The following is a 16,527-nucleotide window of genomic DNA, read 5'->3' on the forward strand; positions in this document are numbered from 1 at the left end:
ATTTAAAGGCAATATTTAAAAGACGTTTCTCCAATATTATAAAATGCTTCTATTTATACTGGGTATCATTATCTCAAAACTAGTCTAAAAAAAATTTGGATAATAAGAGCCAGCCTGGGCCTAAAGGGATACCAGGACAAAGGTATATCATAATGAAGGCCTGTAAAAGAAAAATCTGTTTGTTATCCAACTATACATAAATAATGAGATAAACGTATCCAGATGGCATTCTTCCTTCTTGTAAATTGAGAATGTTTTTTCATTAATTCAACAGTAATATTAGGATGATGAGCTAAACTTAAAATCTCTAAGAATGCAAAAATTTGCCAACCAGTTTCAACTGTGCTGGAAGCCAGAATCAACCTTACTAGTCAACAGTATAAGTCAGAATTTTGTCTTCATGGCAAATCACTGGTTTTTTCAGTAACATATTACCTAAAGACTAAAGAAAAAGGAATGAAATTTAAAGACAGATATTGACATGCAAATACCATTTAAGGAGGCTATGTTTATGAGAGGAGAAAATAAACAAGAAAAGTTGGGAGGCTTCTTGTGGAAGACCCAGAAGAAACTAGTTAACTGACATTCATGCAATGAGTTTACAAGATCAAAAATTTCACTTTAGAATTGCTGCCAATACTTCAAAAATATAGTTGTCTTTTTCAGTCATTTACTTCAGAGAGAATAGGTAAATCATTAAAACATGATTACCTATACACATAGAAATAACTCTACTGTAATACATATTAATTAAAATTCAGATCTTTTACATAACTAATTGCTAATAGCTAACACTTATAATGGATTCCATTGAAGTAAAAATTAGGTTATTATTTAAGCAATGTTACATGAGATTTTTTAAAAAGTTTCTTCAAAGTGAAAGAAATAGCATGAAACAATTTTTTTAAGTTTAAGTCTGTTCCATTTTCTCTCATGGGCCTCATTTTTGAAACAGAAATTCTTTTTCTAAAACAAACTCAAAGCTTTTATTTTTAATGCAAAATCCCATTATCTGCTATCTCTAGCAGTCTCCAAATGGAAAAAGATGCCCTACAGCTCTGCTGACTTTTACACAAAATATTTCTGCAAGAAGACAAAAGTAGTTCAAAACAAATGCAGAAAAGGAAGAATGCTAAAAATACAGACTAGAGAAAAATCTAAAACATGATTCTCCACATAATGAATCTTCTGATTGCTCTTCTTTTAGAATTTTAGCCATATTAGCTACATACTTCTTAATCAACTAATAATCTGGGACAGAGAACTTGTAATTTACCATGTTTTAATATACATATTTTAATATTTTGTTCAATATTTGTTCAAATTTTCCCTCTAAGATTACTTGGCTGAGCCATGAAGAAGCCTAGCTGTGAGGATTCTATTATAATGGGATCCCTTATTACTACACTCACACCAAGGGTGCTTTGTCTACTTCAGAAACCCAAGTGTATTTGGCAAAAATGTATGTCATTGAAACTACTGAAGTACATTCCTTCAACATAAGACAACCAAAATAATGTCCTGCTCATCAGCTGTCATCACTATTAGTTTTCAAGGAGTCTGGATTAGCAGCACAAGACAGATCAGTCTGGTGAAGGCTGCTCACAAAGATAGGACATAGGGAATGTGGGGCAATAGGGGATTCCAGCGACATGCACGAAATAGGGTCCTTTAACAGATCATTTAGCCAGTCCACAGAGACATAATACCAAGAAAGCAGGAGCACATGAACTCTTCAGATAAGAGGAGGATGTCAGCATTTTGATGAAGTGAGACAGCATACAGATCATGAGCCTAGCACAGCACAGCACAGTCAGAAATAACTTGAAGGGGGGGACAACTGGAGGACAGTGCCAGAAGCAGCTCCACAAATACATCCCTGGCATCCCTGGCCATCCTTATGAGGTAGCCATCTCATTCTGTGAATAGGTATGATTCTTAATATCAGAATTCCTAATGTACCTCCAGGGCTTTCAGTTCTGCCACACAAATTGGAGATTTCTCTCTTAACTTAAAAATAATTTTTACATCTTTTCAATTTTGATGCGTATTTTCTAATTCTTCATCATTAATAAATAACATCACAATAAACACCCTTATGAACACATCTTGAATACTTTGTGTTTCTGGAAAATTATGCCCTACAAGTGGAATCAGCAGGTACATGATGTCTATAATGTTGAAACAACTCTTCAGAAGGAGAATACGATTTTATATTGCCAACAGAATGTGTGTCACTGCCTATTTTCTCATGAATCTCTACCACGGGCTTTCATGAATTTCTAGCTCACTGCTTCTTTACTTTTTAAAAATTTACTAGTGAAAATAAACATTTTCCAATGTATACAAATTCCAATGTACTTTTTTCATGGAAGCAATATTGTCAACTGCACTGGGATTCTACTCAAGTATAGGCCAATTTTGGATGACTTGTCATCTTGATAATATTGTATCTTCCAATCTATGACGAAAGATTAGCTTTCTGTATACTTACATATTTTTAAATTTTGTGTGTCAAAATTTTATACTTTTCAACACATATTTTCTACTTAGTTGATCAGTTTATTTATAAATTTTTTATTCTCTTTGATGTTTTTTGAATTATTTTCTTAATTTCATTTTACATTTTCATTGTTAATATGTAGAATTTATTGATTTCTGTATATTTATCTTGTATTTTGAAAAACTTGTTTAATAACTGGTTAATTCTAATGTATATTTTTTAAGAATAGTGTCAGATTTTTACCTACAAGATCATGATATTTGCAATTTTTCTCCCCACATAGCCCGATTTTTTTTTTTTTTTTTTTTAATCTCTTCACCCTGGTGCACTGGCTAGAAGCTGCAATACAATGCTGAAAAGAATTGGAAAAAACAGATATATTTGCCTTGTTCTTAGGAAAAAGGTATTAAATTTTCCAACACTGTTTATTAACTGTGACACTTTCATAGATATTCTTTATCACACTGAGTGAGTTTACTTCTACTCCAAATATTCCAAGTATCTTTAAAAATCATAGATGGGTGTTGAACTTTCTCAAATGCTACTGAGATGATCAAGTGATTTGTCCCTTATTCTATTAATATCCTATGTAACATTAATTGATTTTCAAATTTTAAAACAACCTTAGGTTCTTGGAATAAATCCCACGTGGTGTGATGTATAATCACTTTTATATGTTGCTGGACTCAGTTTATGAAAATATCATTAAGGATTTTTGAGCCCATGTTCATGACAGATATCAATCTAGTTTTCTTATAATGTCTCCAGATTTGGGTAATTCTGGCCTAAAAGAAAAAATTGAAGTGTTTCTTTCTCCTCAACTTACTGTTTCCCAAGAATTAAAATTATTTTTCTTATAAATATCTGATGTAATTCACCAATGAGGCTATATGCTCATGACCTTTTCCAGGACTTTTAATTGCGAAGATTTTTCATTGATAATTCAATTTCTACATTTATTATATGTCAGTTCAGATTTTCTGTTTTTACTTGAGACAGTTTTGGTAATATGTACCTTTCTGTGAATCTGTCCATTTCATCTATTGTACAATTAGTTAACATAAAGTTTCTGGTAATATCACTTTAAAAAATTTTTTTGGTTATATTTTTTATACCTTTATTTTATGTATTTATATGTGGTGCTGAGGATCAACCAGTGCCTCACACATGCTAGGCAAGTGCCCTACCACTGAGCTACAGCCCAGCCCCAATATCACTTTGTAATACTTTCATTTTCCATAGGATCAATAGTGGGTGCTCTCTCCTCTTTTCCCACCTTTGATAATTTGTATCTCCTCACTTTTTTTTTTTTTTTGGATGCCTGGCCTGTCAAGCCAGTCTGTCAGTTTTATTGATCTTTTCAAAGAACTAATTTTTGGTCCCATTGATTTTTCTCTATTTTTCTGAATTCAAACCTTTGCTTTCTGTTCTTTTTAAATTTCCTTTCTTCTACCTGCTTAGATACAAGCTTGTCTTATTTATTTTTTCTGGTTTCATAAAGTGAAGTTGAAGTTATTGATTTGAGAAGTTTTTTTTTTGGATATAGGTGTTTGAAGCTATAACTCTTTCTCCTAGCACTACTTGGGCTACATTCCATAAATTTTGATATGTCATATTTTTACTTTAATTCATTTCAAAATATTTTCTAATTTCCCTTGTGATATCCTCCTTGACCCAAGAGTTAGTTAAAAGTATGTTATTTAATTTCAAAATATGTGAGGATTTCCCAGATTTCTTTTGTTATTTATTTCTAATTTATTACTGCTGGGGTCAAAGAACATATTTTGGATGATTTTAATCCTTTTAAATTTATTGAGTCTTGTCTTGTAGCTAAACATATCATCTATCCTGGAGAATGTTCCATGAGTGCCTGTAGTCATTGGGTGGGGTGATTTAAATTACCACCCAATTTTCAGATTTGCCTGAGCGGCAAAAGTACAAACAAACCCAAAGCAGCATAGAAAAACATTTGAAATTGGAATTGAACAGAGTTCTCCCACAAGAGACAACACTTTTGCTGTGAATGAACTGGGTTGATGGTCTGTTAAAACGAAAAGCTCCAACATCATTTTAGGAATTCTAACAGAACTTAGAGATTACAGAATATTTAGTATATACTCCTGTTTCCACATTTCAATCAGCAGGATTTTGAGATTCATCCATATTGCCAAAGGCATCAATAGGACATTCCTCTTTTATTGATGAATAGTATTCCATTGTATATACCTCATGTTGTTTATCTTTCCACCTTATGAAGAATATTTGGATTGCTCAAATTGGGGCTTTTGAAAATAAAGCTGCTGTCAATATTTATGTACAACTCTTTTTCTGGACATGTCTTTATTTATCTTTGCTAAATGCATAGAAATGGAATGGCTGCCATATGGTCATTTATTTTTAACTTTTTACAAAAATTGGCAGTTTTACATGGTGGCTGTTTTATCTTTCATACCTACCAGCAGTGCATAAGAACTCCAGCTATAAACATCTTTGCTAACACTTGGTATCGTCAACTAACTTGTCCTTTTGACATTCTGACGAATATCATCTCATTTTGGTTTTTATTTGCATTTCCTTGACATCTTTTCACTTGCTTACTAGTTATTTGTATATCTTCTTCTATGAGGTAAATGTTCAAATCTTTCACCTATTTTTGATTAGGTTATTTGTTTTAAGATTTTTTTTACATTTTAGATAAATTCATTGAAATATATGTGTCCTGACACAGAGACAAACCCACATAATTACAATTACCTTATATTAGACAAAGGCACCAAAAACATATATTGAAGAAAAGATAGCTTCTTCAATAAATGGTGCTGGGAAAACTGGAAATCAATATGCAACAAAATGAAATTAAACCCCTATCTCTCACCATGCACAAAACTCAACTCAAAAATGGATCAAGGACCTAGAAATTAAACCAGAGACCCTGTGCCCTTTAGAAGATAAAGAAGGCCCAAATCTCTATCATGTCAGATAGGCCCCAACTTTCTTAATAAGATTCCTATAGTGCAAGAATTAAAATAAAAAATAAATAGGGCTCGGGATGTGGCTCAAGTGGTGGTATGTTCGCCTGGCATGCGTGAGGCACTGGGTTCGTTCCTCAGCACCTCATAAAAGAAAATAAAGTTATTGTGCTCACTTAAAACTCAAAAATAAATATTAAAAAAGAATCAATAAATGGAATGGATTCAAACTACAAAGCTGTTCAGCAAAAGAAATAATAAGTGAAGTGAATAGAGAACCTACAGAATGGGAACAAATTTTTACCACATGCACATCAGATAGGGCACTAATCTCTAGGATATATATAGAACTCAAAAAATCTTAACACCAAAAAAACAAATAACCCAATCAACAAATGGGCCACGGAACTGAATAAAAACTTCTCAGAAGAGGATATACAATCAATCAACCAATATATAAAAAAAAAAAAAAATTCCACATCTCTAGCAATTAGAGAAATGCAAATCATTCTCTGACTTGCATTGCTTCATTTTGTTGTTTGAAAACAGTCTTTCAAAGAGCAAAAGGTTTTAATTTTGGTGAAGTTCAATGTAGCAATTTTAATTGAAATTTAATTTCTAGTTTTATTGCATTGTGGTAAAAAACATGTCTTCTTTTATATGTCACATTTTAGAAACAATTGAGGTCAACTTTATGATCTACTGAGTTTTAACTGTTCCATGAGAGTACAGTTTTGATGTGTTGTCTCTAAACGGTAGAAAGTACAAACATATAAATTACAATTTTTTTTCGCCACCACCAATCTATTAAAGATGGAGAAAAATATATTAAAGTATCCAATGACTATGTGTAAATTCCTTTGTGTATTTTCAATATTTGAATTAATCGAGCAGTCTTGATTTTAACATGCAAAAATATTTGTCTAGTTGACTGACTTGTATTTATTCTAATTTGTATGATAGGATTATATTGATGACTTTTTTCTGAATGTAAGCAACATTCTTTTATCATCCTTTTAACATAATTATTGAATAATTTTATTTTAGCTATGTCTAAGTATGCTTATATAAGTATGCTTATCAATATTATTTTTTAAATTTTTTTTTAGTTATAGATGAACACAATACCTTTATTGTGTGATGCTAAGGATCAAACCCAGGGCCTCACATATGCTAGACAAGCACTCTACCACTGAGCCACAACCCTAGACCCTCGAAACTATTCTTTACTAAAGAAATTTAGCCTATTAACATTTATTATTAAAATAGTATACTGTTTTGTCTTTTGACATGCCATGTGTTTCTGCTTCTATTTCTTTGGCAATATCCTCTCAAACTTTCCCATTATTTTTTTCAAGTTTTTTTATGAGAATGTACATCTTATTAATTTTATTAATGCCTATGTTTTGTTGACCCAGAATAAACTGGCCTGTTTTGTTAAACCAGAATAAATAATCCATGCTTAAAAATGAGTTTGGCCCAAAGAGGACTACATATACAGTGAATTAAAACCTAACTTGATGTGCAAATAGGATATAACCTAACTTAAGAATACTCTTGTACCAAAGCATATGAGCCTCGGCCAATCAAAGCAGCTACTCTGAGCCAATTCCAGGCTGAAAGCTGCCAAATTATGACCAAATAAGGGAACTTCCAAACTACACTAATCAAGTAATCTCTGCATATCATCTCCTTTATATCTATAAATGTAGTTCATTACTTTGGAAGGCATGAGGGGAATTCTGAACCCTCCTGAATGCTGCCCACATCTAGAGACTTTTTTTGCGTGTGTGCTCACACAACTTTATAAAGATTAACTGGTCTCATAGTCTTCTTTAAGCAGCTTATACCTTTTAAAAGTATTTCAACCTACTTTTCCCTGATTTTAAGAATATTATGAGCCACACTTTGATCCTCCACCACTCTCACTATTCACCTACTTATGTTTTCTGTTCTGGGATACACAGGGCATCAAACATGCTAGTCAGGTGCTCTACTACTGAGAGAACCCCTGGCCCTATTCATCTACTTCTTGATCTTTGTTAGTATAATCTAGGGATTTAGATTCAAGTTACTAAATATGCATTTTATTAACATACCTTCTTTTCAAGAAATCAATTGTTATTATTATACTTTATAAGATTTTTACAATTATTTAAATTTTTTACTTTATTGGGATTTAATATTATCTCCTCACTCTTTTATATGATGGTATTCTATGTGTAAAGTCCCATGCATTCATCTTTGGATTAATGTTTTCATATAACTTTTTTCCAGAAAATAAGTGATATACATTATGTGACTTATAATATATTAAGATGTTATTCTATTGATTTTATGAGTTAAAAACTTCTTGGTAATATGTAAAAGCAAATAACTTTTCTCTTTCAAAGCTGTCAACATCACACAATATTTTTTCTGATTTCTTTGCCAGTGTCTTCCTGCCTGGAAACTTCTATGATATTCACTTAATTCTTGAGCTTCAGTTCTTTTCCCAGGATGCATGCAGGTTTCACTGCATTAATTTTACTTGATATGTATTCTTTTATAATGGTACTACCTATCTTAATTTTTTTCCTGAATTATACAGTACATCATTTTCAGAAGTATGCTTTTCTTTCTCTACAGAATGGTCTCACAGCCTCCATGTTATTTGCCTGCTTTTTAACTCTTTAAAAGAGTGATCTTAAGGGAATATTTAATATTACATCATTGGTCCCCAAAAGTGCATTTACTGAGCCAAGGTAACTGTCATTAGCTTTTCTCAGAAAGTTATACTCTTGGCCTAATTTTTAGCCTAAATTCTTAACTATATACTTAAAAATTATTTCCTGGAGCTTTCTCTTCAATATTTTCTCAATTCCTTTACTTTTCAGCCAGTCTGAGAGCTTCCTATTTGCTCCATAAAATATCTGGACCGGATACACATCCTGGGGCCTAACCCTGGTCACTGCAGGGAGCTGGAAAGAGGTGCACATCCAGGCAGCACAAACACACAGCAGGAACCCATCTTGTATCTCAGGCAGCAAGTAGAAAAAAGAAAGAATGAGACCTTAGACCCCACTGTCAGAGCCCAAATGCTCACAAGTCAGTACAAATGGAAATCAGATTAAGAAAATAACAGCCAAAATGGGCACAGTGGCAAGCTAAGCCCTACAGGGATCAGTGGGATTCAAACAAAACTTTCTTTGGGGACAATTTTACCACCAATGTGTGTTTGGGACACCTAAGCAAGGTAACTACAGCTGAAAATGGAGTCACAAATGAGTATACTACAACAGTCTTTCTCATTAGGAAAACTTGAAAATAAAATAATCCAAAAGTTCTTGAATAAGAGCGCTAATAATTGCTAATATGGCTATATTCATGTGATATATTTACCAAAAAAAGGTTTGCATTAAATCAGCTTAGAGCACAGATACATAATATCAAATATAAATAAATAAAGAAGAATAATACATAAAATCTGCATTCATCTAATTTTCTAAAAGTAGAAAAACAATTATATATCTATAACATACAATATAGCATATCTGGACATTAAATATGCATAGACGTATTATATTTTTAATATAACTAATTAAAAGTATATTATAATATTTTATATATTCATATTATACATACAGAACTTAAATATGTTCAAGTATAAAATAAACTGACATAATTCACACAAAATTAACTATAAATGTGGAGAGGAGAGAATGTGACTGGACGTGAAAGACAAAATTAAATGCACTTCATTGGTGGTGTTTCAGTTTACATAAACAGGTGCTAATAATTTTTGATTCTTCAAGATGAGTACCTAGGTGTTTGTATTAATTCCTCTTATTCTTTTACAATTTTTTTAATTCTCTCAAAACATAACAAAAACACCATTTAACCTGAAGATAGTCTCTTTCTTCCTGAACTGTAAGTTGAAAATATTTTTCTGTAACTGGTCAATAATGCACTGTTTTGGGAACATGCAAAAACAGGCTTGGTCAACTTGAGCCTGTGCTCTACAGAACAGTCTGATTGATGGTGGAGTTTTTCTTGCAAGCTGAGCCATCCTCCAGATGAGAAACATTTCTGCTACTACAACATTTATAGAAGTGGCTATTTTTCCCCCTAAAGTGCTGGGGATTAAACCCAGAGCCTTGGTCATGCAAGGAAGTTGCTCTACCACTAGCTCCATCCCCATCCTATAGAAGGGCCTTTTAAACGATGGTTCTGAAATTCTTTAAGGATAAATCAAAGGCTAGAAGCCCTTCTCAGTTTGAATCTGTGGCCCAATTGTATGGCTCATTTAGATAATTTTTATTTTATTTTTTAAAAGGTGAAATGTTTCTCTTATTGAAGATGAGAATGTACCTTCCTACTGACAGAGTGACTTTTAAGAACACTGTGGTTGACTCTTACCTGCTCTTTCATTTCAGCATAGACCTTCTCTGAGTTCAGCTCCACCTGCCGCTTAAACTCTTCTAGAGCAGCGTCTGCCTGTTGGGCCTGCAACCTTTGAGCCTCAGTCACACGAGTTAGTTGTTCCTCTTTTTCCCTAGAAAAGTTCAGAAAGTTCCGGAGTTAAACTATAAAAGCACTAGACTTCAAAGAACACTACTCAACCTTCTTTAAAATTAAATTCAAATTTCAATGGTCTAATCCAAATTCTACTAAATTTCTTTAAAAAGTTGGCAACAAAATAATCTGTCTCAGGAAAAATAGGTATGAACATATAATATGTATTCTGATGAGGGCATAACTACTTCAAAAGACTTCCCTAAAAACAAAACTGTATAAAACCATGTGTCTCCACTGACTGCTGAACATATAAACAAAATGTGGTATATTCAAACAACGGAGTTATTATTTGGACTTAAAAAAAGATACATTCTGATATAGTCTATAACATAGATAAATCTTGAAAACATTAAAGTAAGTGAAAGAAGTGTCATAAAATGTCATGTATTGTATGATTTTATTTATGTAAAATATAGGTGAATATATAGAAAAATATAGGTAAATATATAGAGAAAGAAAGTAAATTTGTCATTGCTAGGAACAGGAGGGATGGGAAAATGAGAGTGATTGGTAAAAGATTTGGGGTTTCCTTTTGAGTGAGCATGATCTGGAATTAACAGTAATAGTTACATATTCTTATAAATAACTAAAATCCACTAAATTATACACTTTAAAATAGTGAGTTTTATGGTTTGTAAAAAATATCAAAAATTTTTTAAAAACCCAGTGTACCAACAGAAAGATGTGTTTTTATCAGCAGTGGCTCTGTAGCTGGTCAATACAGTAGATGCAACCTGATATCCTAAAGTTATTCTACTGCCTATCATAGACTTGCCTAAAAGAATAATTAACCATCTAATTTCTTCATATCTTAAACTCAAGTCGTATAGTCAAAAGGGTTCAACAAAATAAGAGAAACTCTTACGTGTTAATAGAAGGAAAAGTAGACTTTAGTTTATAAATGCACACAAGTTTATAGTAGCTAATTTTTATTTGTGATTAGGTGCTGGGCCTGGAGCAAAATACTTCTATATTTTTCTCACTGTAAACCACAAAAGATTGTTTTCATAGCCTTCTTTTACAAAACAGTAAACTGGAGCTTACAGACATGACAGCTCAAGCCAGAACTCCCAGGATAGCAATCTGCTTCCAGAGCTCCAGCTGTTGGCTACTATGCTGTGCTACTCTCCTAATTTTTCAGATGCCGTGAGTAACATTAACTTATATATCTTCCCAGGAAAGATATAAAACATTATCTTATGACCAACTGTAACACTGACGAATACTGGGGATCAGGTAATTTAATTAACCCAAGTCACATTTTAGACAAACATCATAATTGGGACAAAAGACTATTCTAAGTCATAATACCGCCTTTTACGAGGTGGACAAAAAGTAGCTTGAGCTTCTTGGAGTTACTCATATAGGAGTTTAATAACCCCTTGAACATATATAATTTCTAGGCTTCCTTATAAGACCATATATATAATGTAAAGTATCATACTACCAAACTTTCTCCCATTAAGTTGAAAACTTTTTTCAAATTTTAAGGGGTCAAAAGACTATGTTGCCTAGTTTCCATTTCAGAAGATATCTCCTGTCTCATTATGATGAGGTATGTATATACAGATTAGTGTTATTTCCACACCCCTTCCGTCATCTGCCCTGTGCTGGGCATGGCTTATCTGTAAATAAGCAGAGGGACATATCTTTGTGTATGGGCTTAAAGAACATACCCTGAATCTTTATTTTTTACTTAAGTACTTCTGCCTTTGTCTATATAATCTTTTCATACCCTTCCCTACATCCATCAATCAGAAAATGACAATCAGACTGCACCTCCATGGTAAACAACATTTCCACTGAAAGCCCTCCTCTCCTGTGTGTCTCTTTTACTGGCAGAGCCACCATTTTTATGACCTACAGGGTTTAACACTGCCCCAGAGTGATGCTCTGCATGAGAACTATGCCATTCCAGATCAGGATGCCTGCCAGATGAGCTCTCAGTTTTCATATTTTACATCAATGGAGTCCAGGCTTCTGAAACTTTTTTTTTTAAAAAGAGCTTCTCTATAAATTGTTCATTTTAATTAAATTGTCCAATTTAAAAGTCTTTCTCTCTACTTTTATTTTACATGCAGTTAAAGCAAAATGTTTTAAATGTTAGCTGATATTGCTAAATCCTAAGGCATTAACATTAGTGATACTTTTGTGTCACTTAACACCAATATTGGCTCAAGGATAACTAGAAATCATGCTGAAGATTGATTCCAAAGGCATCACTACATTAAAGACTAAGCACTCTAATGGCTACAGAATTTGAATTTAGTCTGGTGCATTTTTGCCTTCTTTATACTATTCTTTCCCTAAAGCAGGAACTCTTCAGTTACATGTAGGATTTCTCTGGTAAACACACTGAATAATTTGAATATTTGAATACCCCAATATCAAAAAGCATGTAGACTTTAATGTAAAGTCATATAAACTATAATGGACACCATGGTGTAGACTGGACTGCCAAATATATTTTCTCTGGTATGATGCTCAACTTTAAGGAAGGAGCTACCTGGCATGTTGTATTAAAAGTGTTCTAGGGCTGGTGCTATAGCTCAGTTGGTAGAGGCTTTGCCTCACATTCACAAGGCCCTGGGTTCAATCCCCAGCGCGTACACACATAACATACACACACACACACAAAGCAAGCTTGGAAGGACAGGCTGTCAAGGTTGATGAATGATGACTCCATTGCCAGCCACAGGGGTGAGGCACAACAAGGGCTGTTACTCTGCCACTCCCCTACATTCATCAATGAGAAGATGACAATCACCACTGCACCCCCGTAGTAAAGCAACATTTCCATTGAAAGCCCTCTTCAGTGGCTAGTTATACTATGTCACTCTCTAATTTTTGAGACCCTCTGAAATGTACCTGAGAAAACTATTTTATAATTTGAGTGGACATTTATCAAAAGTTTACCTTTTATCTGTTTATCTGAAAAGAAAGTACATTGGACAATATTGGAAAGCTTAAAAGTTTGTATATCATAAAATAATTTAACAGAGCTTATAAAAATAAATGACCTAGGGATGAAATATCAACTTTGCCCTCTCCATTTTGAAGGTCTCTTGTTTATAAATCTTTCAATTTAATAAGATAAATCTTATTCTTTTCTTTATGTCATTCTTTCCTATCCAGTTTAATTCATTTAATTTATAATTAAGTTACAACTACATAAATCAAGTTATAAGCTTGAGCCATTATCCATGTATCTTAGAGATCATTTTAAAATGTTAAAATAAAGGCTTGCATAAAAAAGCACATTATTTTTGACAAAATTTCTAGCCTGACCTATGAAGAGCAGATATAGTTTTATATTAAAATATCAAGCCTGGGGAAATAATACCATCTCCTAACTAGTCTCCAACCTCACCACAACCAGCTCTGCTAACCTAAGAGTGAAGCTAAATATCAAAGGTCTTGCTTAATGCAAATCAATGTTCTTGCCCAGTAAAGCCATGACAAACACATGAAACTCCGCTAATTCTTGGGAATGTTCTTCCTTAACATAAATTATCTTTAATTTTAATAAAGTGATAATCACTTTAATGAGATCGACTTTAATTTTTACAAGGTGATGACACTGAAATGAAAACTTAGAGCCTCTGAAGGGACTAGGGTCTGCTCCTCACTGTCATAAGAATAGTGCTCCTTTTTACTATGATCCCAAATAGTGCATCCTACAAGGAGTCAGAAAAAAAAAAAAAAAAAGGAAAAAGTGACTTTGAAGATTATGTTCTTCAGTAGAACTGGTTGTGGGGCCGAGTATAAATGCATCACTCAAATGCCTTAAAGCCTGGCCTCCGTGAAGATAAAAAGGTGGAAAGAAAATTTGCTTTTTAAGCTCTGATTTATTTATAAAATGCAGTAAATTTCCTCATCTGAGTATATAAAGAATAAAGAAAAAAGCAGCAGCATTCTTACACAACCACAAGCCAGCTCAGATTAAAGGATGTTCTGAAGTACATGATTATTCCAGAAAGGGCAATAAAATGTAGGGGACTAATGGACTACAATTTAGTATTTCTTGAGTTTTACAAGCTAACATTTCTATATGCAGGCCAACCCTAATTTGAAAATCTTCCTTTGGCACATTTCTGAACCAGCACTTTTGATAATGATGGCCATGATCCAACATACATTTATAAGGCTTCACATTACATTATACTTCATTTGCTGCCAGCTTGGCATCTCTACTGGAAACTCCAAGAAAAACAAAACAAACAACTTCAAACAAGTCTGAAAAACAGCTAGAAGAGTCTCCATTCCTCTCCAGCTGGGTTGCAGAACAAGACCTTTAGGAGGCAATATCACCTATGTTCTTGGCTGCCAACTGGTACTTCAATTGATTAGACTGACTCAGTCAAAAACATTTTAAAATACTTTTCACTAAATATTTTAAAATACCCGTCACTAAGCATGATAAACAAACTGCTTTAGCCTCCTCTTTATAGGATTTATAAAACTAGTAGTCTTCTAGATTCTTGTAAAAAATGGCAAATACTATAGACTTCTAAACATTTGATAGTTTAGGAGTCAGAAGGGAATGCCCAGTAAAATGGGCATTGGTAATTATTGACCTTAAAACTGAAAATATGACAGTGCTCCCCAAATTCATCTATGGAGTCAACACAAACAGTGTGTGCAAACCCACACTCCAAGATTTAAGAAGATTCAATAGGCCAGGGACAGCTCTTCCTCTGAGTTCCTGCAAGAGCCAATACTGTCACCACCTTGACTTTAGCCCCTAAGTCTCATTTTGAACTTCTTACCTCCCAGAACTATAAGATAAAAACCTTGAATTGTTTTAAGATATTAAGTTTGTAGTAATTTGTTACAACAGTGATAGGAAACTAATGCAACCTAAATACTTGTACTTATTAAACACTGCATTCAATGGTATCTATATCTATCTATATATATATATCTATATCTATCTATATATATATATATATATTTGGTACCAGAACTTGAACTCAGGGGCACTCACCAACTGAGCTACAATCCCAGCCCTATTTTGTATTTTGGAGACAGGATCTCACTGAATTGTTTAGTGCCTCGCTTTTGCTGAGGCTGGCTTTAAACTCACAATCCTCCTGCTTCATCCTCCTGAGCTGGTGGGATTACAGATATACACCACTGCACCTGGTGGTATCTATGATATTTAATAGACAATATATAAAACTTTATAATAGTGTTATGAGGAACAAAATAAGAGTGGGTATAGGGCAAATTTAAAAGTTAAATCAGGCAAAGAAAAAAAAAATCCCCAGGATGAATTGTGTTAAATCTTTAAATATTTAAAATTTCTGTGACTGTTCACTCACTTGATATTATGATTTGGATCTGGAATTTCCCATTGCCTCTAAAGGCTCAGGTGTTAAAGGCTTGGTTCCCAAAGCAGAAATGTTCCAAGGTTGGGCTGTAGTGAAATGACTGAATCATGAGGGTGCTACTCATAGATGAATAGGCTGTTGGGAGCAGGGGCTCAGTTGGAGGATGTAGGTCACTGGGGGTGTGTCCTTAAAGGATATGTCTTTTTCCTGGCCACTCACTCTCTGGCTCTTCTTCCTGGCTGCCAAAAGGTGCACAGCTTTCCTCCAAGCCCTTTCACCATGATGTTTCTGCCTCACCAGAGGCCTAAAAGTAATGGAGCCAGAAAATCATGGACTGAAACCATGAGCCGAAATAAAACTTTCCTCCTTTAAGTTGTTATTCTAAGTATTTTAGCACAGTAGCAGGAAGCTAACGAACACTTGACTTCTTCTAAGTAATTTTATCAGGTTTAAAAGACAAACTAAAAATCAAATTCTTCCTTTGAAATAATATTTACATTTAACACCGGCAAGGTGACTGAGTTAAGGTCTGGGTAAAATTGCCCAAAGATTCTTTAATTCCAGATATTCCCTCTGACTAACTGACATACACAAACAAACAAACAAACAAACAAATTTTGCTAGTAAAGAGTCAGTATAATTATGAACCAAACTTCTAAACATCAATGACCACTAGGACTTCCCGTGACCAAAGCAAATTTTGGCTTTATAAGTTAAATTCATAAGATTAGATGTCAACACAGACAAGAAAAGAACTATGTAGTAAATCATGATAATTAAGAACTTTTAAAAATCTCAGGGGGTCAGACAGATTATGAGATACTGTGGGAGAATGCCAGTTCACTGATAAGTGCCTTTTTGTGGGAAAGTTTGAAGACCTTAGAAAGAAAGAAAACATTTCTACATTGCTCATATTAAGGACATATTTTGCAATTCTTTCACATAGTGGGTGTTCATGGTGCTAGTCCAATTCAAAATATACAGAGACAGTGTGCTATCTTGAGTTATTAGAAGACCATAGACTGCTCAAGCTTAAAAAAAGTTGAGTAATTTATAGAGCCTTAGTAATACACTGGAAAATAAAACAGGTGTTTCTAAGGATAAATAACATACATTTTCAATAGCCTTGACAAACTGAGAAGATTTTCTCCATTCTTCTACTTCC

The 16,527-nt window shown here is 33.5% G+C and overlaps 1 protein-coding gene across 3 annotated transcripts in view; it reads right to left on the reverse strand.

Annotated features, from left to right (window-relative positions):
- Window positions 1-16,527, reverse strand: part of Cep112 (centrosomal protein 112) — a 472,932-nt gene that overhangs the window by 278,922 nt on the left and 177,483 nt on the right. For all 3 annotated transcript variants that reach the window (XM_076869863.1, XM_076869862.1, XM_076869864.1), the window contains one exon: window positions 9,871-10,006. In XM_076869863.1, coding sequence (XP_076725978.1) covers window positions 9,871-10,006 — 136 coding nt within the window. The remainder of the gene's footprint in view (window positions 1-9,870; window positions 10,007-16,527) is intronic.

Source organism: Callospermophilus lateralis, chromosome 11 (assembly GCF_048772815.1).
Source record: "Callospermophilus lateralis isolate mCalLat2 chromosome 11, mCalLat2.hap1, whole genome shotgun sequence".
NCBI lineage: Eukaryota > Metazoa > Chordata > Mammalia > Rodentia > Sciuridae > Callospermophilus > Callospermophilus lateralis.